This window comes from Oryctolagus cuniculus, chromosome 21 (genome assembly GCF_051225735.1).
Source record: "Oryctolagus cuniculus isolate XC-2025 breed Fujian yellow rabbit chromosome 21, ASM5122573v1, whole genome shotgun sequence".
Classification (NCBI taxonomy): Eukaryota; Metazoa; Chordata; class Mammalia; order Lagomorpha; family Leporidae; genus Oryctolagus; species Oryctolagus cuniculus.
In genome coordinates, this window is record NC_142887.1 from 30,079,531 (window position 1) to 30,104,957 (window position 25,427).

The window sequence follows — 25,427 nt, forward strand, 5'->3', positions numbered from 1 at the left end:
TGGACAGGTCAGGATGGGCGGGGCGCAGTTGCGAGCCAGGATCCCAGAGAGCCTGGCCATTACGGCTGGCTTGGCTGGGCAATGTGGCCGGGGGCTCACCCCAGATCACGGCACTGGGGTGGGGGAACAGTTGACCAAAGCACCCTGCATTCTTGGTGGGGGTGGGAAAGGGACATCTTTGCCAAGGGCGTGCCTTTCTGTAGGCATCAGCTGACTCATCAGCTGAGTTTACAGGGCTAATGAGCGTAGGGACACCTTCCCTGGGTCTCTGGGGGAGGTGACCTGGGGGTGCAGGGAGCTCCACCTTGGTTCTATTGAGATTCTGGGCTAACTAGTTCTCAGCTGTGGGGCTGTCCTGTGCATTGCAGGATTGGCCTCTGCCCACCAGCTGTGTCACTCCTCGGATTGTGCCAATCCCACGGGTCTCTAGACGTCACCAAGTGTTGCCAGGTGTGGCAGAGTCTCCCCAGCTGAGAAGCACCCATCTAAGGGAGAGCAGTGCCTTCACTCTCGGGCACAGAGCCAGGATTTGTTTGTTTTTTCCTGGAAAGGGCCAGGGAGTAAGTATTTTTGACCCCGTGGGCCGTTGCAGATGCTCAATGCTCAGTCGCAGCCAGAGATCATGGGAGCCCGCGCTGGTGCCTGTGCTCCTCAGATCTCACTTACAGAGCCAGGTGGGGCTGCCGGAGGTGTGGCCACTGGGGCCATAGTGGGCCACCCCTGCTCTGCAGGACCCACCCCCCACCCCCAGGTCCCGCCTCCAAAGGCTTCAACCAAGCCTTTGCTTCCTGGGATCATCAGGGTCCCCTTCAGCTCCTCCTGTGACCCCAACTTGGGTGAGAACGTCCACTAGGATGGTAAAAAAGACCCCGAGAGCCCCTCCTCCTCTCCAACCAGAGACGGACACATGTCAATACTGGCTGGTCCCCACGTGCTGGTGGCCTGCCTGTGGTCAAACTGCTGTCAGCTCACGGCAGGCCCCGGGGACCCTGTGTTCTTTCACTTCCTCGAATGCACAGAAGTTTCAGGCTCCCCCTGCCCCTGGCCCCACCCCCAAGGTCAGCCACGTGGCCTCCAGAAAAACGCCATCTTCTGCCTGTCACCCCCGCCCCCCATTCATACTCTGTGACTCCGGGATTCTGTGCTAGCACAACAAATCCAGGACAACTGTCCTGGGCTCCATTATCCTCCACGAGGGTTCGACCTTGGACTTGGGCTGTTGTTCAGCTGCAGGGAGGGGCTTAGCTCTGTTGGCCTTGGAGGTTTCACCAGGTAGCATGTAGATACGTAGGCTAGCGTGGATTCATTTTACGCGAAGCATTTAGCCCCGGGGTTGACTGTCACAGGCACTCCACAAAACGCCACTGCCACCCTTTCCTCGCCAGTCACCAGCCTGTCTTTTCCTTCCCGCTGAGTCAGGTCCAGCCTCAGCCATTATCAGGCCTCGGGCCGCCCCCCACTCCTCACCTTGTTTCTGCCTACTTAAGCTGATGGCAATCACAAACACTGATTCCCTTGGCGGCCTCCCAGCCTCCGCCCAACTGCTTACTTGGAGGAAGGATTCGCTGGCCCTTGGCAGCCGCCGGCCCAGGGTTCCACCATTCCTGCAAACCTCAGCTCTTGGGCAAGACCCCCAGAGGGAGCAATGACTGGCTCCCTCTGGTGCGCCAACAGCACGTTTTCCTACCTCGATCCAGCCCCTCCCCCACACCTCTACATCTATCTAGGGAGACTCCCCGCGCCTCCACGGGCCTGCAAATTGTCAGCGGTTCCGCACCTGACGGGCATTAGGAGAGCCAAGCGAATCAATGAGTGAGCAGAGGAAGGCACGACTCAGCGAATTATCCTGATTCTGGGATCCAGATTACAGTGGCTGGGGCCATCGTAAGGCCCTACGGAGGGAGAGCCAGCCCAGACAGCCCCTGTCATGTTAGTGAATGGCCACACACACAGCCTGTCATATTAGTGAATGGCCACACACACAGCCCCTGTCATATTAGTGAATGGCCACACACACACAGCCTGTCATATTAGTGAATGGCCACACACACACACACACAGCCCCTGTCATATTAGTGAATGGCCACACACACACACACAGCCCCTGTCATATTAGTGAATGGCCACACACACACCCACACACACTTCTGATTTGCCCTGCCTATGAAGTGCAGGGATAGGCAAGTTTGAAACAGGCCAATGCAGAGAACTTTCTGAACTGTAATGGGGGGAGGAGGTATCAGGAGAGGGGTTCTCAGATTGCCAGAGTCCACCCCCCAGTAAAGACCCCTACAGGTGCCCACAGGGCCTGAACAGGCCAAAGAAGGGCATGGGGGTACTGAGAGTTCCCGCTGTTACCTGGAGGGGGCAGGCAGAGGGTTCCTGGCTCCCGGGCCCAGGTTAGGAAGATGGAGATGAGGCCCACCTGGAAGCCCCTCCTGGTGCCCCCGTCTGCGCACTTGCCCCTGGGATTGTGTGCACCTGCTGCTGCCCTGCCTGCCATGGCCCCGACACCCTGCCTCCCTCTTCCCCCGTGGACACTGTGGCTTTTGTTGTGTGTTGACTGTGTCTGGACCCTGAGAAAAACCCATCTGGAGAAAAACAGATCAAAGGTTCTAGATTTTTCTATCTGATGAAAACAGCTGTGTTTACTTTGGTTAAAAGTGGCGATTTTTATAAATGATGGAGACTATATTAGATGTAATTACAGACAGTACCTTTAAAAATTCAATACATCTTTTGCATTTTGGCCATGTCTTTTTTTTTAAGATTTATTTATTTAGTTGAAAGGCAGAGTTACAGAGAGGCAGAGGCAGAGAGAGTCTTCCATTCTGTGGTTCACTCCCCAGATGGCCACAATGGCCACAGCTGAGCCCATCTGGAGCCAGGAGCCTGGAGCTTCTTCTGGGTCTCCCACGTGCGTGCAGGGGCCCAAGCACTTGGCCCCTTCCCTTCTTTCCTTCTTTGCTTCTTTCCTTCTCTCCTCCCTCCTTCCCCCTTCCCCCCTTCCCTCCTTCCCCCCTTCCCCCTTCCTCCTTCCCTCCTTCCCTCCTTCCCCCCTTCCCCCTTCCCTCCTTCCCTCCTTCCCCCCTTCCCCCTTCCCCCCTTCCCCCTTCCCTCCTTCCCCCCTTCCCTCCCTCCCCCCTCCCTCCTTCCCTCCTTCCCTCCCTTCCTCCCTTCCCTTCGTTTTTAATGACTTACAAAGGCTTTAGGTAGAATTAGTTCTCTTTGAATACAGTAACTTTTAAAAATTACCTCAACTCAAAGCTGAACATTCCCAAAGTTTTTTTTTTATCTTTTATTTAATGAATATAAATTTCCAAAGTACGACTCATGCGTTACAATGGCTTCCCCCCCATACCGTCCCTCCCACCCACAACCCTCCCCTTTCCCACTCCCTCTCCCCTTTCATTCACATCAAGATTCATTTTCGATTATCTTAATATACAGAAGATCAGCTTAGTATACCTTAAGTAAGTATTTCAACAGTTTGCTCCCACACAGAAACATAAAGTGAAAAATAATAGATGATTTTTTTTAAATGATGATGAAATCAGATCAGACCTATTGTCATGTTTAATCCCAGTGAGAGTCAAGTTGGGAATTGATAATTTCTTTTTTTTTTTTTTTACAGAAGATCAGTTTAGTGTACATTAAGTAAAGATTTCAATCGTTTGCATCCCCATAGAAACACAAAGTGAAATATACTGTTTGAGTACTCATTATAGCATTAAGCCTCAGTGTACAGCACGTTAAGGACAGAGATCCTACATGAGGAGTAAGTGCACAGTGACTCCTGCTGTTGACTTTACAAATTGACACTCCTGTTTATGGCATCAGTAATCTCCCCATGCACCAGTTATGAGTTTCCAAGGCTATGGAAGCACCTTGAGTTCTCCGACTCTTATCTTGTTTAGACACGGTCATAGTCAAAGTGGAGGTTCTCTCCTCCCTTCAGAGAAAGGCACCTCCCTCTTTGAAGACCTGTTCTTTCCACTGGGATCTCACTCACAGAGATCTTTTTGCCAGAGTGTCTTGGCTTTCCATGCCTGAAATACTCTCATGGGCTTTTCAGCCAGATCTGAGTGCCTTTAGGGCTGATTCTGAGGCCAGAGTGCTATTTAGGACATCCGCCATTCTATGAGTCTGCTGAGTGTCTCACTTCCCATGTTGGATCACTCTCCCCTTTATTTATTCTATCGGTTGGTGTTAGCAGATACTAGACTTGTTTATGTGCTCCCTTTGACTCTTAGTCCTTTCATTATGATCAATTGTGAACTGAAATTGATCACTTGGACTAGTGAGATGGCATTGGTACATGCCACCTTGATGGGATTGAATTGGAATCCCCTGGTATGTTTCCAACTCTACCAATTGGGGCAAGTCAGCCTGAGCATGCCCCAAATTATACATCTCTTCCCTCTCTTATTCCCACTCTTATGTTTAACAGGGATCACATTTCAGTTAAATTTCAACACTTAAGAATAACTGTGTGATAATTACAGAATTAAACCAGTCATATTAAGTAGAACAGACAAAAAAAAATACTAAGAGGGATAATGTATTAAGTTGTCCATTAGCAGTCAGGGCTATGCTGATCAAGTCACCATTTCTCATAGTGTCCATTTCACTTCAGGAGGTTTCCTTTTTGGTGTTCATTCAGTTGTCACCGATCAGGGAGAACATATGGTACTTGTCCCTTTGGGACTGGCTTACTTCACTCAGCATGATGTGTTCCAGATTCCTCCATTTTGTTGCAAATGACTGGATTTCATTGTTTCTTACTGCGGTATAGTATTCTAAAGAGTACATATCCCATAATTTCTTTATCCAGTCTACCATTGATGGGCATTTAGGTTGGTTCCAGGTCTTGGCTATTGTGAATTGTGCTGCAATAAACATTAGGGTGCAGACCGCTTTTTTGTTTATCAATTTAAACTCCTTTGGGTAAATTCCAAGGAGTGGGATGGCTGGGTCGAACGGTAGGGTTATATTCAGGTTTCTGAGGAATCTCTAGACTGATTTCCATAGTGGCTTGACCAGTTTGCATTCCCACCAACAGTGGGTTAGTGTCCCTTTTTCCCCACATCCTCGCCAGCATCTGTTGTTGGTAGATTTCTGTATGTGAGCCATTCTAACCGGGGTGAGGTGAAACCTCATTGTGGTTTTGATTTGCATTTCCCTGATTGCTAGCGACCTTGAACATTTTTTCATGTGCCTGTTGGCCATTTGGATTTCCTCTTTTGAAAAATGTCTATTGAGGTCCTTGGCCCATCTCTTAAGTGGGTTGTTGGTTTTGTTGTTGTGGAGTTTCTTGATCTCTTTGTAGATTCTGGTTATTAACCCTTTATCTGTTGCATAGTTTGCAAATATTTTTTCCCATTCTGTCGGTTGTCTCTTCACTCTCCTGACTGTTTCTTTTGCAGTACAGAAACTTCTCAATTTGATGCAATCCCAATAGTTGATTTTGGCTTTGACTGCCTGTGCCTCCCGGGTCTTTTCCAGAAATTCTTTGCCTGTGCCAATATCTTGAAGGGTTTCTCCAATGTTCTCTAATAACTTAATGGTGTCAGGACGTAGATTTAGGTCTTTAATCCACGTTGAGTGGATTTTTGTGTAAGGTGTAAGATAGGGGTCTTGCTTCATGCTTCTGCACGTGGAAATCCAGTTTTCCCAGCACCATTTATTGAATAGACTGTCCTTGCTCCAGGAATTAGTTTTAGATCCTTGATCAAATATAAGTTGGCTGTAGATGTTTGGGTTGATTTCTGGTGTTTCTATTCTGTTCCATTGGTGTATCCATCTGTTTCTGTACCAGTACCATGCTGTTTTGATTACAACTGCCCTGTAGTATGTCCTGAAGTCTGGTATTGTGATGCCTCCGGCTTTGTTTTTGTTGTACAAGATTGCTTTAGCTATTCGAGGTCTCTTGTGCCTCCATATGAATTTCAGCATCATTTTTTCTAGATCTGAGAAGAATGTCTTTGGTATCTTGATTGGCATTGCATTGAATCTATAAATTGCTTTTGGGAGAATGGACATTTTGATGATGTTGATTCTTCCAATCCATGAGCATGGAAGATTTTTCCATTTTTTGGTATCCTCTTCTATTTCTTTCTTTAAGGTTTTGTAATTTTCATCGTAGAGATCTTTAACGTCCTTGGTTAAGTTTATTCCAAGGTATTTGATTGTTTTTGTAGCTATTGTGAATGGGATTGATCTTAGCAGTTCTTTCTCATTCATGGCATTGCTTGTGTATACAAAGGCTGTTGATTTTTGTGCATTGATTTTATATCCTGCCACTTTGCCAAACTCCTCTATGAGTTCCAATAGTCTCTTAGTAGAGTTCTTTGGATCCTCTAAGTACAGAATCATATCATCTGCAAAGAGGGATAGTTTGACTTCTTCCTTCTTGATTTGTATTCCTTTGATTTCTTTTTCTTGTCTGATGGCTCTGGCTAAAACTTCCAGAACTATGTTAAATAGCAGTGGTGAGAGTGGGCATCCCTGCCTGGTGCCAGATTTCAGTGGAAATGCTTCCAACTTTTCCCCATTCAATAGGATGCTGGCTGTGGGTTTTTTATAAATTGCTTTGATTATATTGAGGAATGTTCCTTCTATACCCAATTTGCTTAGAGTTTTCATCATGAAAGGGTGTTGAATTTTATTGAATGCTTTCTCTGCATCAATTGAGATAATCATATGGTTTTTCTTCTGCAGTCTGTTAATGTGGTGAATCACATTGATTGATTTGCGAATGTTGAACCATCCCTGCATACCAGGGATGAATCCCCCTTGGTCTGGGTGGATGATTTTCCTGATGTGTTGTTGTACTCTATTGGCGAGAATTTTATTGAGGATTTTTGCGTCTATGTTCATCAGGGATATTGGTCTGTAATTTTCTTTCAGTGCTGCATCTTTCTCTGGCTTAGGGATTAAGGTGATGCTGGCTTCATAGAAAGAATTTGGGAGGATTCCCTCTTTTTCGATGAACATTCCCAAAGTTTAACATAACCTAGTGTGAGATCCAAATTAAAATAAGCTGACCCCACACCACAAACATACGTGCTTCTCTGCAAACCGGCAGAGGGGTCAGTGTATCTGGAGAAATGCACCATCCATCATGTGTTAGTGTTGGATAAACACTAACACCAAACAGGTCAATTTGTATAAGCACTGCAAACAGTGCATTTACTCCGCAGTTGGCTGACAACCTTAATTAGCTGGCAGATAGCTGGGAGCAAGGCAGTAAGGACAGATAGACAGAGGTAACAGACACAGGAGAGAGCCAGCGAGCGAGCCAAAACCCGGAGTGACAAACAGAACATCAACTAAGAGGCTGCGAGGCCCCACTCAGAGCTTATTTTATAAAATCCAAATAAAGTCATATTTTATCTACTTCTAAAGGAAAGAGTTGAGAAATATTTCCTTCAAAGATGGTTAGAATTTTTTTTTAAATATAGGTGGTTTTGGAATGAAATTTTCAGTTATCTAAGAAAACATCTAAAGTGATTTCACCTGTAGTGAAACGTTGGGCCATTTTCCACTGCTTTCCCAGGCCATAGCAGAGAGCTGGATCAGAAGTGGAGCAGCTGGGACTCGAACCGGTGCCCACATGGGATGCCGGCACTGCAGGCAGCGGCTTTACCCACTACACCACAGTGCTGGCCCCCACCTGGTTGTATTTAACAATGAAAGTCAGGTGTTTAGGTGTATCGTGTGTATCTAGTCATGTCTTTGGGCTGTCTAAATGACTATAGGCAGGGACAAAGTAAGACTGACTTGAAGGGTTTTAGAGGAACGGTCTGTGTTGTGGTGCAGTGGGTTAAGCCACCGCTTGCAACACCAGCCCCCTATGTCGGAGTGCCAGCTGGAGTCCCAGCTGCTCCACTGCCAATCCAGCTCCCTGCTAACGCACCTGGGAAAGCCAGGGGTAGATGGCTCAAGTAGTTGGGCGCTGTTACCCATGTGGGAGACCTGGATGGAATCCTGGCTCCTGGCTTGTCTAAATCTGTTTTAATAAACCTTAAAAAAAATCTGCAGAGAGAAGAGACTTGGAGGGGTTGGTGTTCTATAGCCAGAGGGCATTGACAGCAGCCAGAGCAGGGGATGAGGGAAACAAGTGCCTCTCTCTGAAATGTGAATTAAGGAAGAAAAGGGTCTGTGTGTGTGTGTGTGTGTGTGTGTATTGTTGGGTGGATTTCTGGGGCAGAACGTTCCAGAAAAAAACACAAAAAGCAGGCACACGAGACAGAACTGTAAAAAGGCACAGTCATAGGAGGGATTCTCAGAGCCGAGTCTGGGTGGGAAAGCAGACTGACTGCTTTGTTGGCCAAGGCGACATCCACAAACTGGAGAAGACACTGTGGATTGAACCCTGACAATTACCAAAAAAAAAAAAAAAGGTAGTGCAGGGAGCTACTGGGGGCATTACATCAGCCCCACACCAGCTCAGAGCTGATTGGTCTGGGGGGGGGGGGCGCCTACTCAGCGTGACCAATGAGAGGCCTCGGCGGCTCCTTCATAAGCACAGGGAGGTGGCGGCGGCGATGGGTGCGGCAGCTTTCCGGTCGCCCTCTGCTTGGTGCCGGCGTGGCTCAGGACTCAGGTGTCACGCTGCAGGGCTGTAGGTAGGTTCTGCTTCTTGCCTTTAAATCTAGGTCCACTTCATCTCGGTCCTTTGTTCTTGCTTGGTTTGCCTGCTTTAAGACTTATTTGAAAGGCAGCATTACAGAGAGGCAGAGAGCTCTTCCATCATGCTGGTTCACTCCCCAAATGGCCCCAATGACTGGAGCTGGGGCTGGGCCAGGCCAAAACCAGGAGACAGGAACTTCTTCCAGGTCTCCCACATGGTTACAGAGGCCCAAGCACTTGGGCCATCTTCTACTACTTTCCCAGGTGCATTAGCAGGGAGCTGGACTGGAAGTGGAGCAGCCGGGACTCAAACCGGCACCTTTGTGGGACGCCAGTACTGCAGGCGGCAGCTTTACCTGCTGTGCCACAGAGCTGGCCCTGCTTTAGGTTGTCTTTAAACGCTGGTGAGATAACTATATTCTGACTGGTACTCCAAAGCATGGCCTAAACTGTAACTAGCTTGATAGTCTAAAGCTGGAGATGTTAAAACCCAATTCCTGAAGATTCTGCGTGTGTTTTTCGCCCTTTGCTTCTACCGCCCACTGTGTGTCCATGCTGTCTCCAGGTTGAAGCTCCGTTCCTCCTGCAGGTACTGCTCACACACCATTAAGGCTGTGATGGAGCACAGGAGTATACTTGGTTCTCCTCACCACTTATTTCCGTGTTATTTGAAAGGCAGACAGACACAGTGAGCGCCTATCCCTGGTTGACTCCCCAAATGCCTGCAACAGCTGAAGCTGGGCCAGGAGCCCCTGACTCCACCTGGGTCTCTGACGTGGGTGGCAGGGACCCAGGGACTTGAGCCATCGCCTGCTGCTTCCCAGGTGCAGGTCCGCAGGACGCTGGAATTGGGAGCGGAGCTGGGACTGAAGCCTAGGTGCTCCCATATGGGATTTGGGGGGTCTATGGAGGCTGCACCAAATACCCACCCCTCTACCACTACTGACTAATAGGCTGTTGCTGGTATGCACTGGCAGATTCCTTGACCAAACTCCCAACTGGGCTCCCCTGAGCCCTCTTCAACCAGGCCTCCAGCCGACTTGAACAAATGCGAAGGGTTCCTAACAACTGTAGGCTGCAGCCTTCATCTGCCTGCTGAGAAGACTCAAGATGGCCAAGCAGGTTCACGGCTACAGCCAACACCTGGAGGAAGGGCCCCCACCTCCCAGCTTCTGGGAGGGCAGGAGCCTGACATCAGTAAGCACCTTAGCTACACGGATGGGTTTCACGTGGCCCGAAAGTCCCCTTGCTGCTGTTCCTAAGACTACACTTGCTTGGCTGAACTCGGCCATGTTTACCGTCTTCCCCATGCTCTGCTTGAGTGCCTGGATTCCAGAACTAAGTTCCAGATCAAGTGAGGACACAGTGACTCCCTCTGAATTGTCCATTGATACACTTTGCTCGTTAGGGGAAAATCCCACTTCTGGGGTATCTCTCTCATGGTTAACATAATTCTTAATTGTGTTAGTACATCAACTACAGCCACTGAAAACGTCTCTTCCTAGCCTGTGGCTCCCCTCCCCCTCCTTTTTTAAAGATTTTTTTATTTACATGAAAGAGTTATACAGAAAGGAGAGGCAGAGAGAGGGCTTCCATCTGCTGGTTCACTCCCCAGCTGGCTGCAATGGCTGGAGCTGCGCCGATCCAAAGCCAGGAGCTTCGTCTAAGTCTCCCATGCAGGTGCAGGGGCCCAAGGACTTGGGCCATCTGCTTTCCCAGGCCATAGCAGAGGGTGGGATCAGAAGTGGAGCAGCCGGGACTCGAACTGGTGCCCATGTGGGATGCCAGCACGGCAGGCGGCAGCTTTACCTGCTACACCACAGTGCCGGCCGCTTGTACACTGTTACTGCTAATGAAGATGCTCAGAACCATCTCGGTCAACTAAGCCAGGAGCAAGGGTGTCTTGTGACCAAACACTGGAGCAGCCAAGAGCTACCACTTACAGGGCTTGTTTTCAGGGAAGTTCTACCTACTCATGAAGTTCTGGGATGGATGACGTCTATTCAAAGGGTGGTGGATGCATATGCCCACGGAGTTATTGAGGTAACACGAGTTTCTCGTTCAGCTGAGGGTGGAGAATGAACAGTGAGGGGCTCGGGCTTCCTGTGTTAGGTGAGTTAGATGAGGCTGCTGCTCGGGCATAGGGTCCTTCAGCCTCAGCTGGGTCCGGCTACTGTGGCGCATTCACCGCTAGATGGTCTCGAGCCAACTCGTGTCCACGTACAAGCACATCTGGTTGGTTTTAACCAACATCAAAACAGGATTGGACCACTTATTTTTACAGATGCATTTGAAAGGCCGAGTTAGGGAGAGGTCTTCCATCTGCTGGGTCACTCCCCAAATGTCCGTGAAGGCTGGGCTGTGCCAAGTCAGATCCAGGAGCCTGGAGCTGCTTCTGGGTCTCCCACGTGGGTGGCAGGGGCCCAGGCTTTTGGGCCATCTTCAGCTGTCCTGGGCACTTTAGCAGGGAGCTGGTTCAGAAGTGGAGCAGCTGGGTCTCCAATGGGCGCCTATATGGCATGCAGGCATCACAGGTGGCACCTTAACCTTCAGTGCCACGATGTCGGCCCCGGGTCATTTTCTTTAAGTAGTGGGCTGTGCTGTTAGTTCCACTTCTTGGCTGCTGATCCCGTGAGGGTGGAAGCTCGCATCCCGATCCTGGGTCCCAGTTCAGAGCTGACCCCTCCTCCCGTCCCGCTCACTCACCCTTGGCCCCTGTTATCTGCACTCAGCGGTGACTGGTGCACCCTTGCTCCTTGCTTTGTGTTTGGTTGGTGGTCCAGCAAGATGAGATCCTGTCCCGGGGTCTATCTCACTACCTCTCAGAAGCCTGTGCTGTGGCAGAAGCAGATAGGCAGTAGGGGGCTGTGTTTTCCTTTTTTATTTTAAAAGCCATAAGTAGTACCGTGGGATAGGATGGTAATGACAGTAGTCCATCTGCCACCCCCATTCCCACTCCAAGTGGTAGTGGCTTCTTGGGACAAGTTGTTGGTCTTATGTGGGGAGCAACTGGGAGCAACTCGGACTAGACTAAGTTACTGGAATTAAGACTTATTCTATGCATCTGCTCTCCCACAATATGGCGCTGGGAGAGGAGGAAACAGCTTCTACCCAGCTGCCTCCAGTTCAACCAATAAGCAGCAGGAGCTGCTCCTGATTGGAGGAGAGCAGCGTACTCGGCGTGTGGGTAGCAGAGTTGGGATTGGTGGAAGAGGACTATAAAGGAGGAGAGAGACAACATGCACCAGGAACATCTAAGAGGAACACCTGTGCAGCCCCCGAGAGAGCCGGCCGGCGGTGTGCCACTCCCCCGCGGAAGTGGGGAAAGTGGCAGGGGGAACCGCCCTTCCACGGAGGTGGAAGGGTCGGTAGCCAACCCGGGAAGAACCAGCAGCAAACCCGGGGAGGGCCGAGAAGACAAAAGAACAGCGCAGGGTCCTGTGTCGTTCCTCCATGAAGAGGGGGAGCGACAGTCTTATACTAACTTCTGTTACTACCTGGTCTCAACATGATGCACACTGTTAAGTCCATGTTTTTCCCCCTAGGTTTGTTGTCAATTTCCTGCTTTTTCCTGTCCTGAAACAGGATTATCCATTTATTTAAGAGATTTTTTATCTGTTTGAAATGCAGAGTTGGGAAGACAAGTCTTCCATCTGCTGGTTCATTCCCCAAATGGCTGCAACAGCCAGTGCTGGTCGAAGTTGGAGCCCGAATCCTGGAACTCTGTCCAGGTCCCTGTGGAGGTGGCAGGAGCCCTAGCACTTGAGCCTCTGTTGCTCTCCTGGGCACAGGAGCAGGGAGCTGGATGGGAAGTGGAGCAGCCAGGACTCAAGCCGGTACCCATATGGGACACTAGTGTCGCAGGCCGCAGCTCAACCCACTACGCCAGTCCCTGGGATTATCCATTTTACCTCTTCATTGACACACCATTCCTCTTACCTCATATCAGTCCTTTAAGTTGACTAACAGCCACAGTATTTTTCTCTGACTATTTACCATTTGCCTGTCTAAACATCCATCAACGTAGAAGGAAGATATTTTGGTCTCCATCCCTGCCTCCTGGCCAGAACCCCTGGAGCCCTTGTGGTTTCCTAAGTGATGAGGGCATAGGAGCACCTGTTAAATTTTCATTACCCATCCACCCCCCACCCCATTGCTGAGGTCACTCAGGCACAAGTAAGGTGAATAGAACCCTTTATTGGCAATAAGCCTCTTTAACCACACCTCAGTCTAGCCTGGTGTGGCCACTGGGAAAGCTGTTGCCAGAGCAACCAGCTACAGGACCAGAGCTCCACCCCCTGACCTCCCGGGGAGCAGGGCGAGGCTGGAAGTGGAGTTTAGTTGCCTGTGGCCAGTGATTCACTCAACTGTGCACATGGAACGTGACCTGAGGGCACTGGGTCTGGAGCACTCCGAGGTGGGGAACGAGCTGGCGGCAGCTTAGCCCACTGCACCGCTAGGCGGCCCCAGCCACGAGGGTGTGCACCTTAGCTCCTTAGCTCCGTGCATTTAAGGCCAGGCAGTGGGAAGGCGGTGCCTAAGCAGTTGCAGATAGCGCTGTAGAGTGTAGCCTTTGTGCCTGGCTGTTCGCTGTGAGAAATCTCCCAAATCGATGCACTTAGGCTCCTGGTCTGTCACCTGGCAGACTCCTGGGCTGAGGGCCATTGTGCTGAGAGGCTTCGATTCCTGGCTGGGAAAGGAAGCTGGGCCTCGCCCATTAGTCCGCTTTCCTGGGGCCATGCCTGGGCCACCTGCCTGGTTTGATTCTTGGTGGCTTCCCTGTCCCCTTACAAGCTGAGCTCTGAGCTGCGGTCTGCACAGAAGTTAAGCCCTCAGTCCACCTTCTCTCCGGCTCCTGAACCTGTGCATGTGCTGATGGGCATTCCCTGGGGGGGGGGGGTTGGGAGGGGACACAAGCTCTCTCTGCTTAGACCTGTTAAGGAACAGCGGATATGCTGAGATGCCTGTCTTCCTGCCAGCCCCCAAGTGTCCAGGACTGGAAGAAGCCCCTGTGGCTTCTCTTGGGCAGAAAGGGAGCTGTGGGTCTCTGCTCGAGGCATGAGCAGCAGTGGGTGGTGAGGATGTTGCTGTCAGTGGGCTGAGGCCTGGGCTGCCTTCCGTGACATGGGAAGAGGCTGAGCGGTGTGGGATTGCTTGAGGGTTTCCCCGTCTTATTCTCCAGTTGGTGGAGATGCACAGACCAGTCCCCCTCTCGGTGTCTTGTATCTTGCAGTGTGGAGCCTGTGAGTGCTGAGGACTCGGCTGTGTCCTGTCCCTGGAGAGCTCCCTCTTCCAGACCCTGCCATCAATGAGGGCCACTCGAAGATGGACAGTGATGGCACAGGCCTGGCCCTCTCCTTGCCTCCAGCTGGGATCATCGAGTAAGCCATGGCTCAGGAGTTGTGGTCCCGCTGCTCACCCAGGTAAGGCTGGAGCAGGGGGAGGTGCGGGCAGAGGCACAGTCAGTGTGCTCACCCAGGTAAGGCTGGAGCAGGGGGAGGTGCGGGCAGAGGCACAGTCAGTGTGCTCACCCAGGTAAGGCTGGAGCAGGGGGAGGTGCGGGCAGAGGCACAGTCAGTGTGCTCACCCAGGTAAGGCTGGAGCAGGGGGAGGTGCGGGCAGAGGCACAGTCAGTGGGAGTCACCCCAGGGTGGGAGCCTCCGTGGACGTGCACCTGTTGGGTGTAGGTCAGGTCTGCCTGAGGTGGGCAGGAGTGGGGACGGCCCTCTGACAAAGGGCTGCGTGCGAGAAGGGACGAGAGGCCTGCAGGGAAGCATTGTGTGGACAAACCCCAGTGCCTGGGGTGGCAGGTGGGGTGGGGCAGCTGGTGGCCTGTGGAGGGACGGGGACCAAAGGCCTGCTGCATCCCAGGGCTGCGGCTGCTTGAAGGAGCCTGTACCCTTGCCCATCTTCACAGAAGGCCAAAGCTGAGGGTGCTGGGCTTTACCTAGCAGGGAGATGTGCTGGGAGATCTCTCATCCCTTTTGTGTCTTGCACACGCACATGCACTAGCCAAGGCAGGGCCGGCCTCGGTCATGGCCAAGGCCAGGCTAGTAAAGAATCGAAGGCCGGAGCCTCCATGGGTCCCAGAGCTGGGGGGACTCTTGCCTTGCTCTCGTCTTCCAAGGCAGAGTGAGATGGTCTCCTGCTCTGACAGGAAGTTGCCACTTCCTATCCTGTCTCCTCCGTGCCCGGGGAGGGTCTCCATGCCTCCAGGGCAGGAAGCTGCTCGCTCATGGAGTGCCGTGCCCCCTGTGGTGAAGATCCTGGGGAAAGGGAGCCGATGTTGGCAGCCACAGGCTGCACCCCTCCCCCACCCCAGCAGGAGCAGACCTGCTCACACCACGGTGCATCTCCAGGAACTCCTGTGGCCTTCTCCTGGCTGGATAAGCTGGACTACCTCCGTAAGCTTTGCTGTCTCTTGGGCCAGCCACACAGCTGCCAGGTGAGCACGTGGGAGGGTTGTTTGAATATGAAATGGCCTGTGTAGTAGACTCCCAGGGGTCCCATCGTAGGATCCCAAGCTGGGTGGCTGAAAAACACGGTAATGTATTCCCTTGTGAGTGAAGGCTGGACGTCGGAAGTCAAGGTTTGGACATGGCCGTGTTCCCTGCAAAAGCTCTGGGGGAGGAGTTGTTGCTTGATGTTCTACCTCCTGCTGCTTGCTGGTGATCCTTTGTGCTCCTTGGCACGTCAGGGCAGTCTGCCTCTGCACATGGCTTCTTCCCCTGTGTATCTGTGTCTGTAAGGGACCACAGTCAACAGACTAGGGACCCACCCTCTATAGTCTTACCTCACCTTGACCTGATCACATCTGCCAAGACCCTATTTCCATTCAAAGACTCCTGTTGGACATGCACTTGAGGGAGGGTGGTGACACTGTTCAATCCAGGACAGCAGGGAACCCTTGAATCCCTCATGAGCAGGGCTCTGGAGTTGGAAGCCGGAGCTGGGAATCAAACTAGCACCACATTTGTGCAGTGCTACTGTCTTCACGGCTAGGCTAGGCACCCCTCTCACAAATGGTGAGCTTGTGGAAACTCCAGTAGGCTTTCTGCTCAACTAGGAAGCTAGCAGTTGGGGGGAAAAGGGGTGCAAAGGGGGGGAATAGAGCATCTTCCCAAACTCGTCACCTAGGAACAGATCAGCCCTAGCGTGCAGAGATCTTTCCAAAGCTTGACCTCCATAGCTTCCGTGGCAGAAGTGAGGCTCACGTGGGTAGCAGTGGCCCAGTAATGTGTATGTAGCATCCATGGTAGGTATGGGAGAGCACCTGACTCTGAAGTCCTCTCGAAGTGAGGAGATGGTCTCCTATGGTCGTCTTAGGGTGTGTGGGGGGCAATGGAGCTGGACCAAGCTAAGAGCTCTGGCCTCAGCTCCCTGGGAATAACTACTTGTGTTGTCTTAGTGACATGCAGAGACCACTGGAGACCTTAAGATGTGGACTGCTGGGCACCAATATTACCCATCTGTCCTACAGACTTCACACTGCCCACCTGCAGAACGTGGGCGTGGGCAGCAACAGCCTGCTCCACGTGATGCCTGCGCCCTGGAGACTGCTGGGTGGGGGTGGTCTTGAGCTCCTGCTGCCACCTGAGTTCCTGCTGCCAGCCCTGTGCTGCTGCCCCCACCCCGGGGTGGTCATCTCCCACGACCTCCTAAACTGCCCCTCCTACAGATAAGACGGTGTGTGGCAGTGCTCGAGCTGAAGAATGTTGAAGTATCCTATCCTTGTTGAATGCTCTGGATATGTGGATGACCACCCTGGATTAACGCTGCTTTAGAAGCCAAACCGTGGCTGAGCTAAGCTGGACAGCATTGGATCAGATGGGGGAGGGGAGACCCACAAACTGCGTAGCGCTGAGGGCTGAAAGCCGTGCAGAGCTCCACCGTGCAATAGTGCGCGCACAGCAGCCAGCAGAAGTGCCGTGGTTCAGTGTCCTTACTTGCACGTGTCTGGGTAGCTTCTAGTCGCTGGCCGAGACTCCGGCTCCTTGTTGCAGGAGGTGTTCTGGCACGATGGGAGAGGCAGGGCCCAGCTGATCTGTTGCTTGTAAAGAATATTTTAACTTTCAACATAAAGGATGATCTCAAGCTCGTCTCTGTCTTACAACATCAACTGTACTCGGGTCTCAGGGATTTGAGGCTTCAACTTGAACTTAGATGTTCCTCTGCTGTGTCCTAGACTGTTCTAGATGCCTGGTATGAGGACAAATGAGACACTTAAAAAAATCCTTCCTTAAACTTATTTTATTTGAAAGGGTCAGAGAGGTAGAGCAAGAGAGAAGGCTTCCATCCACTGGTTCACTCCCCACATGACTGCAACAGCCAGAGCTGAGCTGATCCAAAGCCAGGAGCTTCTTCTGGGTCTCCCAGGCAGGTGCAGGGGCCCAGGGACTTAGGCCATCCTTTGCTTTCCCAGGCCATTAGCAGAGAGCTGGATTGGAAATGGAGCAGCCGGGACATGAACCAGTGCCCAGGTGGGATGCTAGTGCTGCAGGCCAGGGCTTCAACCCACTGTACCACAGCACCGCCCCAAATGAGACTTTTTGTGAAGGATCTCTAGATACAGGTGTCCCTTTTGTCTGGTTTTCCATTTTGTTTTTTCTGCAGTTTGCATATTTGTTTTTTTGGGGTGGGTGGGCATGTAAAAATGGTTGAGTTAATCTTGATAAACTTCAGTTCCTCACTTGTAAAACTGAGGTCTTTTTTTAAGACTTATGTATTTGAAAGAGAGGTAGAGACAGAAAGAGAGGTCTTCCATCTGCTGGTTCACTCCCCAGATGGCAGTAATAGCCGGAGCTGTGCTGATCCAGGAGCCAGGAGTCTCCTCCAGGTCTCTCATGTGGGTGCAGGGGCCCAAGGACTTCGGCCATCTTCTGCATTCCCAGGCCGTAGCAGAGAGCTGGATTGGAAGAGGAGCAGCCAAGACTAGAACTGGTGCCCATGTGGGATGCTGGTTCTTCAGGCCAGGGTGTTAACCCACTGCGCCACAGCACCGGCCCCTCTTTTTTGTGTGAAAGCTGTCAGCATAGTGCATTCACTTATGCAGAAGGTGTTTGAGGCTCTGCCCTTCCCTGGGCTGAGTGCTGGGGGCAGGGGTGGAAAAGACACGCGTGGTTCTCATGTTTCTAGGAACTTGTACTGAGATGGGTGACTCGGGCGATCGGCAGGTTACATCAAGAAGCAGGACAATTTCAGACAAGAGGCACGGGGACAGGATGCAGTGGAAGGTCACTGGGGTGGGGGGGGTAGCATCGTATGTGTGGGTAGCCCGGGAACGGTGCCTGAACACTGAGGCCGGGAGTCACAGGACATGGAACAGGAGCCTAAGCAGAGGAAATGCAGGTACGGAAGCCTGAACGGGCTGAGGCTGGAGGTTAAAACAGGAATAGGTTAAGCAGTCGGCTGAGGGAGCCACAGTGAATGGATCACTTAGTGAACATGGGTATGTTTGTGACCATGTTATCAAAAGGAACCACTTCCACTGGTGCCATGGTATGAAGGTATCCCCCAAACTTAGTGCGTCGATCACCAATGTGAAGCATTTTAAGAGGGGCTGCCTTGGGGGCCGGCACTGTGTTGGAGGCTTCAGCTGCTGTCTATAGAGACAATATTCTATGGATGCCAGTTTGAGTCCTGGTTGCTCCACTTCTAATCCAGCTCCCTGCCAATGTGCCTGGGGAAAGCAGTGGAAGGTGGCCCAAGCGTGTGGGCCCCTGCACCCATGTGGGAGGCCTGGAGGAAGCTCCTGGCTTCAGTCTGGACCAGCTCTGTAGTGGCCATTTGGGGAGTGAACCAGTGGATGGAAGACCTCTGTTTCTTCCCTCTCCATGTAACTCTGATTTTCAAGTTTTTTTTCCAAAGAGGGGCTGCCTTTAGGAGAGGATCAAATCATGAAGAACCCTCATGAACGGGACTGATGACCTTATAAAAGGACCTCAGGGTCCCAGCTGGGCCCTTCTGCCATGTGGGGATGTGTTGGTTTCCTGTGGGGCACATGGTGAGGTGCCATCTTGGAAGCAGACTCTTCAAAGAGACAGTATCTCCTGGTGCCTAGATTGGGCTCCCCAGCCCCAGAACTCAGATTTCTGTTCATGGATCATCCTTCTAAAGGCTTTTTGCTACAGAAGCAGGTGTAGATTAAGTTGGCTGATGCTGTGGCACGAATTCCGCTGTGTCTTGGGCTCTCCAAGTCGATGGCTTAGTGAAGCCCTACCCAACAGGTGAGGACATGGAGAAATAGTAGAACCCAGGAAGCCACAGAGGCAGAGCAAGTTTGGTCCATTTATGTGTGCTTTCTGGTTTATCTTACTTAAAATACTATCCTCTATTGGGGCTGGTGCTGTGGCATAGTGGGTAAAGCTGTCGTAGTGCCGGCATCCCATGTGGATGCTGGTTCAAGTTCTGGCTGCTCCACTTCTGAGCCAGCTCTCTGCTGTGTCCTGGGAAAGCAGTGGAAGATGCCCCAAGTGCTTGGGCCCCTGCACCCATGTGGGAGACCCGGAAAGAAGCTCCTGGCTTTGGATCAGCGCAGCTCCAGCTGTTACAGCCATCTAGGGAGTGAACCAGTGGATAAAAGACCTCTCTGCTTCTGCTTCTCTGTGACTCTGCCTTTCAAATAAATCTTAAATATGATCGTCTGGGTTCATTCATGTCACAAATGACAGGATTTCCTCCCCCCCCTTTCTTAAAAGGCTGATTATTGCTCTTTGAGTCTAAACCACATTTTCTGTTTCCATTTGCCCACTGATGGACATCTGGGTTGTTTGCACGTCTTGCTCACTGAACAAAACTGCTGTGCATAGGGCAAGGTGCGCATCTCTTCACGACGCCATCTGCAATGCCCTCGCGTGTCAACCCAGAGTTTTGACTGCTGTATTTTCATTTAGTTAAATCTGTTTTGTAGTTATTTTGTCATCTTTATTGATATCTTTAAGATTTATTTGAAAGAGTTACACAGAGGAAAGGTAGAGAGAGGTCTTCGATCTGCTGGTTCACTCCCCAGTTGGCCGCAACAGAGCTGTGCTGATCTGGAGCCAGGAGCCTCTTCTGGGACTCCCGCATGGGTGCAGGGGCCCAAGGACTTCGGCCATCTTATGCTTTCCCAGGCCATAGCAGAGAGCTGGATCAGAAGAGGAGCAGCCAGGACTAGAACCGGCGCCCATATGGGATGCTGGTTCTTCAGGCCAGGACGTTAAATCACTGTGCCACAGCACCAGCCCCTTGATGTCTTTGTGATTTGATTTTTTTGTAGTGATATACTTGATTAGCCTTATCTTTTTTGTATCTAGTATAGGTTTCCATTTATGATTATCACAAGACTTGGATAGAGCAACATATTTTGAGACAATTATAACCTCATAGAAAATAAAAACTTACCCCACACCACATACTTTGCTATTAGTATCAGAATTCATTTTATATTGTTTCTATTAACCAATTTTTCTGGTAATTTTTTAAAGTTACTTTAGCTGCCAACTACAGGGTTGGCATCCCATATGGGTGCTGGCTTGAGTCCCAGCTGTTCCACTTCTGATCCAGCTCGCTGCTAATGGTTTGGGAAGGCAGTGGAAGATGGCCCAGGTGCTCAGGCCCCTGCAGCCATGTGGGAGACCTGGAGGAAGCTCCTGGCTCCTGACTTGAGATTGGCCCAGCTCTGGCTGTTGTGGCCAATTGGGGAGTGAAGCAGCAGATGTCTCTCCATCTCCCTCTCTCTGTAGCTCTGCCTCTCAAATTTTTAGAAACATATAATTTAAAAATCATTAATATGACAATAGCATCTACTTAAGGCACTTCAGAGGAAAGCTGAACATTTCAAAATTTTCACAAAACAGCATTTTAAGTCACATATTTTAGTGAGTCTGTCCTCCATGGATTTCAGCCAGAATGCCCCTTTAGCTGCTCACAGCTTCTTTAAGGGAACAAAAGACAAAAGGCTTTGTCAGTCCATCAGTGCTCGTGTCACACGATCTGGAGCTGTAGCGAACGGAAGGCAGCAGCAGCCCCCGTCCCTCTGTACAGGTTATTTTTAGGTATGTGAATGGTAGAAGAGAGGGAGAGGGAGAAAGTACCTTCCATCTGCTAGTTCACGCCTCAGATGTGCACAACAGCCAGGGCTGGGCCAGGCTGAAGCCAGGAATTCAGCCTGGGTCTCCCCCGTGAGTGGTGGGGGGGGGGGGCAAACACTGAAGCCGTCATATGCCGCCTGCCTTGAGGCTTCAGCCTGCGGCTGGATCAGAAGTGAAGCAGCCAGGACTTGAGCTGGTCACCCAAGTGACAGCTTAACTCACCGCATCACAAGTCCCATGCCTCTCCTTCAGTGTTTTGTTTAAGATTTTATTTGAGAGGTAGAGTTAGAGATGGAGAGAGAGGTCTTCATCTTCTGGTTCACTCCCCTAGATGGCTGCAATGGCTGGAGCTGCGCTGATCTGAAGCCAGGAGCTTTATCCGGGTCTCCCACGTGTTTGCAGGAACCCAAGCACTTGGGCCATCTTCTACTGCTTTCCCAGGTCATAGCAGAGAGCTAGATCAGAAGATGAACTGTATGGGATGCCGGCGCCGCAGGTGGAGGGCTATCCTACTGCACCACAGCACCAGCCCCATCTCCTTCAGGTTTCAAGGATGGTTTCTTCCAGCAGCTTGAATGTTTCCTCTCAGCACTGGCCTCCAAGGCTTTTGCTGGGAATCTGCCAGTCTTGTGGCATCCCTGCTCGTGTGGTGACTGCAGGGGACAAAGGTGCTCTGGAGAAATCTGAAAGTAGGTTTGGGGCCGGCACTGTGGTGCATCGGGTAAAGCCGACACCTGCAGTGCTGGCATCCCATGTGGGCAGCAGTTCGAGTCCTGGCTGCTCCACTTTTAAATTTATTTGACAGGTAGAGTTGTAGACAGAAAGAGGTCTTCTTCTGTTGCTTCACTCCCCAAATGGCCATCATGGCCAGCGCTGCGCTGATCTGAAGCCAGGAGCCAGCTGCTTCTTTGTCTCCCATGTGGGTGCAGGGGCCCAAGCACTTGGGCCATCCTCCACTGCCCTCCCGGGCCACAGCAGAGAGCTGGACTGGAAGAGGAGCGACTGGGACTAGAACCTGGTGCCCATATGGGATGCCAGCGCTGCAGGCAGAGGATTAACCAACTGAGCCACAGTGCCAGCCCACTGCTCCACTTCTGATCCAGCTCTCTTCTACGGCCTGGGAAAGCAGTAGAAGATGGCCCAAGTCCTTGGGCCCCTGCGCCCACATGGGAGACCTGGAAGAAGCTCCTCACTCCTAGCTTTGGATTGGTGCAGCTCCAGCTTTTTCAGCCAACTGGGGAGTGAACCAGTGGATGGAAGACCTCGCTCGCTCTCTGCCTCTCCTTCTCTCCCTGTGTAATTCTGACTTTCAAATAAATAAATCATTTTTATAAAAAATGGATTTATTTTGGTTTATAGTTTGAGAGATGGTGGGAGCACAAAGAAGGTCAACAGAGAAAGGAAAAGAATATTCCAGATTCTGCAACGATTGGCACATCGCTGGCACTGAGGTGGCAGCTGTGGGTCAGGGGCAGGGGAACATCTGTTCAAGTGAGGGAGCACTGGCTGCACGGGGCCTGCTGACACCACAGTGGGGCAAGCAGGAAGCAGCTACTGGGACAATACATACACAGGGCCAGGTGCACCTGTCCCCGCCACTGGTCCCCAGGGCCAGCGGTGTCCCCCAGGAGGGCAGGAGGCTGCTTTCAGGGACCCCGTGGAGACACCTGGGGCTGGCTCACAGGGATCACATCCAGCCACAGGGCCAGGCTTCCGTCTCTCCCTGAGGAATTTCTTCGGCTGTCCATGTCCCCTGTGATGTCGACACCACTGTAAGAAGTGCCTCTCCTAGGCAGCTGGACGTAGCGGATTTCTCTCTGCACCTGTATGTTGTTAAGGTCCCCTCACTTTGGGTTTATGAATGCACTTTTAAAATCCCTTTTGTTGGGGGGATGGCATTTGGGGCAGTAGTTCTGCTGTCTGCCTTCCGTATGTGGGAGCATGGTGTTCAAATCCTGGCTCCTTTATTTCCAATCCAGCTTCCTCTTAATGGGCACCCCAGGAGACAGCAGGTGATGGCTCAAGTGGTTGGGTTCCTGCCATCCATATGAGAGACTGGGATTGCGTTGTGGAATCCTGGCTTTGGTCTGGCTCAGCCCCAGCTATTGGTGGGGTGGGGTGGCAAGATTTGGGTGTGAACCAGTAAATGGAAGCTCCCTCCCTCTCTCTGCCTTTCAAATAAAATACAAATATTTAAAGACAAACTTAAAAATTCCATTCATTTCTATTTCTTTGGCTTTTTTATTAGCATGTGTCTGAAAACCCATCGTTGCATATGGTGGAGGTGGGCAGCTGAGTATTTTTTCCCTTAAGGGACACAGGACAAATAGTTAAGAATGTGGGGACCGTGCCCCTTGCCCTGGGTGGGGGAAGCCTGTACGTTGTGAGGCTACAGAAACTGAACGATGAAGGAAACTCCTATTCTGTTAGGTGAACGCTATGCTAGGAGCAGCTGGGCAGGCCGCGGAGGGCACTGCCCCTGAGCCTGGGCTTTCTGGGGGATGCCATACCCCAGAAGAGCCTGTAGGGGGCAGACGAGAGCCGGGCAGTCCAGGCGCTGAAAAGGCATGCACTGCAGGAATGTTCTGTGACCAAAGGGACCAGTAGCTTGGAGGAAGAGCGGGGAGAGTGGTCCAGGGGGCCTGGGAGCCATGCTAAGGTCTTGGGCTTTTCTGTCCAATAGCACAGAGGTCAACACGAAGTTTTATTTGTTGTGTGCTTGTGTTTGCTTTTAATGCTCACATTCTGACTTAAACACGGAGATCCTGCTCTGGTTGAAGGCATCAGCTGTCTGGGACCGCTGGGGTGCAGGAGGGGCGGGGTTTAGGCCAGGGCCATGCATACCGCGGGTGGCCTGTGCATGTGTGTGTGTGTCATGGTGACTCCTGAGATGGGCACCTGGGAGACCTCGGCTCACCCTCTGCAGGTGGTCTCACACACAAGGGCGCCACAGATGTCTCTGGGGTTTGTGCTTTTAGCTCTTTGCAGGCCAGACCCAGGTTTAGGCCACAGTCAACTGCTGTCAGAGGGATTAGGGTGGCACTGAGGATCGTGGCCTCTTCTTCCCCAGGGGTTGGGGGTCCTGGCAGGGCTCAGGGGAAGTTGGATGAGGCTGCTTGGGTCACTGTGGGTCTCCTGGAGTTCCATTCCCACCCCACCCCCAGGCCCATTCAGGGTGGGGCTGGGAGGGTCAGCCTTGACTTCTGCCTGGAGAAAGTCGTCCTAGAATCAGCCAGAACTGAAGGAGCACAGAGGCCCTCCACCCCCAGCATCGCCCTTCTACACACACAGCTGAGCAAGGCGGCCCCTCGCTCCCCAGGGTCTCGCTGCATGAGCGTGAAGCCGGGCCAGCCAGTGCTGTCAATCACGCATCCTCTCGGGCAGTGTGGACACAGCTCCCCCGTCTCTGTGACGCTGCGATGCCAGACCCCGGTCAGGCCTTTCACGTTAGGAGGCCCCACGCTGTAGGCATCAGAAACTTCGGTTTCCAACAGAAATTTTCCACTGGGGGAAAGCAACCCTCATCTGGGGTCACAGTTCCCCAAAAGCAATGAGGTACGTTTGGATCAACAACATGCGCTTTGTGGTACCAGGTAAATTATCTTCGAGTTCTGCAACCTTTGTTATTGATTTCTTTATCTGAGAGGCAGATGGAGCGAGAGAGGGAGAGAGCTCTCACTTGCTGGTTCATGCCTGCAACAGCACCCAGAGCTCAATCCAGGTCTCCTAAATGGACGACAGAACCCCAACTACTTGATCCATCACCCCTGCCCCCAGTGGTCTGCATTAGCAGGAAGCTTGGGCCTGTGGGGTGGGGCTGATTGGCAGGGGCTTCTGTGACAGGGGAGCAGGGCAGGAGGTGCGGGTGCCAGAGGGACCTGGAAGGCTCTGGTGAGGTGGCAGGGACCCTGCACAGAGGCTCAGGACCCGTATTCCTCTATGTGGGTCTGGATCTAGCCCTTGGCACAGCTTGCGCCAGGGGGGCGAGGGGCCTGGGCTGCCAGAGCTGTGGCTGCACCAGCCTGGGGAGGACTGGTCTGGCCCCGGAGGGTGTCCAGGACCCAGCCAGACTCGGTTCTGTTTTCAACCAAGGGAGGATGTGGCTTATGGTGGTCACGTCTGCCCGAGATGCCATGGTAGGCAAGCACAGGGGCATCAGAGCAGCCAGCAGTGCTGTTTAGGGCCGGCCCCTTCTTCTCCCCAAGACTGGGGCTTGTCCTGGCCTTGAGAGGTGTGGGGAGGCAGGGATCATGGCTCCCATGCTGTGGGCAGTGGTATCACACCCACATGGGGGTGCAAGTGTGGGAAGCAGCTTCAGCACAGACCTCTGGGGGCAACCCTGCCCCAGGCTCCAAGGCTATGGTTAGAGTCAGGAGTGGGCCAGCACTGCACTGGGGGGGGCTGGGCTGGGTCATGAGCCTCCTGGGAGCTCTCCCCGCGCCCCATAGGATGTCTCTGAGGGCACCCACACACTGTTACTGGTCAGCGCCTTGCCCATCTCGCTGATGACCGCAAACCCTCCAGGATGCAATGCCTGGCCCTCAGGGTTTGTGGGACACAGGGATCCAAGCACAGTCCCATCAGCCCATGGGTTCTGACTTTCCTTGTGGTCCTCAGGATCCACATGTGGTTAACAGGGAGTTTGTCTGTTACAGAATCCAGTGGTCACGGCTGGACATGAGCCAGGGGATATCTGGGATGGCTGCCCCACTAGGGGCATGT

General features: G+C 52.0%; 1 protein-coding gene across 24 annotated transcripts in view; it reads left to right on the forward strand.

Annotated features, from left to right (window-relative positions):
* The window catches only part of LOC127488352 (uncharacterized), a 374,426-nt gene that overhangs the window by 67,360 nt on the left and 281,639 nt on the right, over positions 1-25,427 (forward strand). For 8 of the 24 annotated variants that reach the window (XR_016227164.1, XR_016227169.1, XR_016227167.1 and 5 more), the window contains exons 1-2: positions 8,493-8,630; positions 13,868-14,057. Coding sequence is in view for 1 of the 24 variants with exons in the window: in XM_089323229.1 (XP_089179355.1) it covers positions 14,023-14,057 (35 nt within the window). In the remaining 23 variants the exon portion in view is untranslated. Of the gene's footprint in view, positions 1-8,492; positions 8,631-13,867; positions 14,058-14,956; positions 15,080-16,042; positions 16,732-21,036; positions 21,062-21,808; positions 22,015-25,427 lie in introns of those variants that run through there. The other 16 variants (XR_016227165.1, XR_016227152.1, XR_016227159.1 and 13 more) reach the window with 16 other exon arrangements.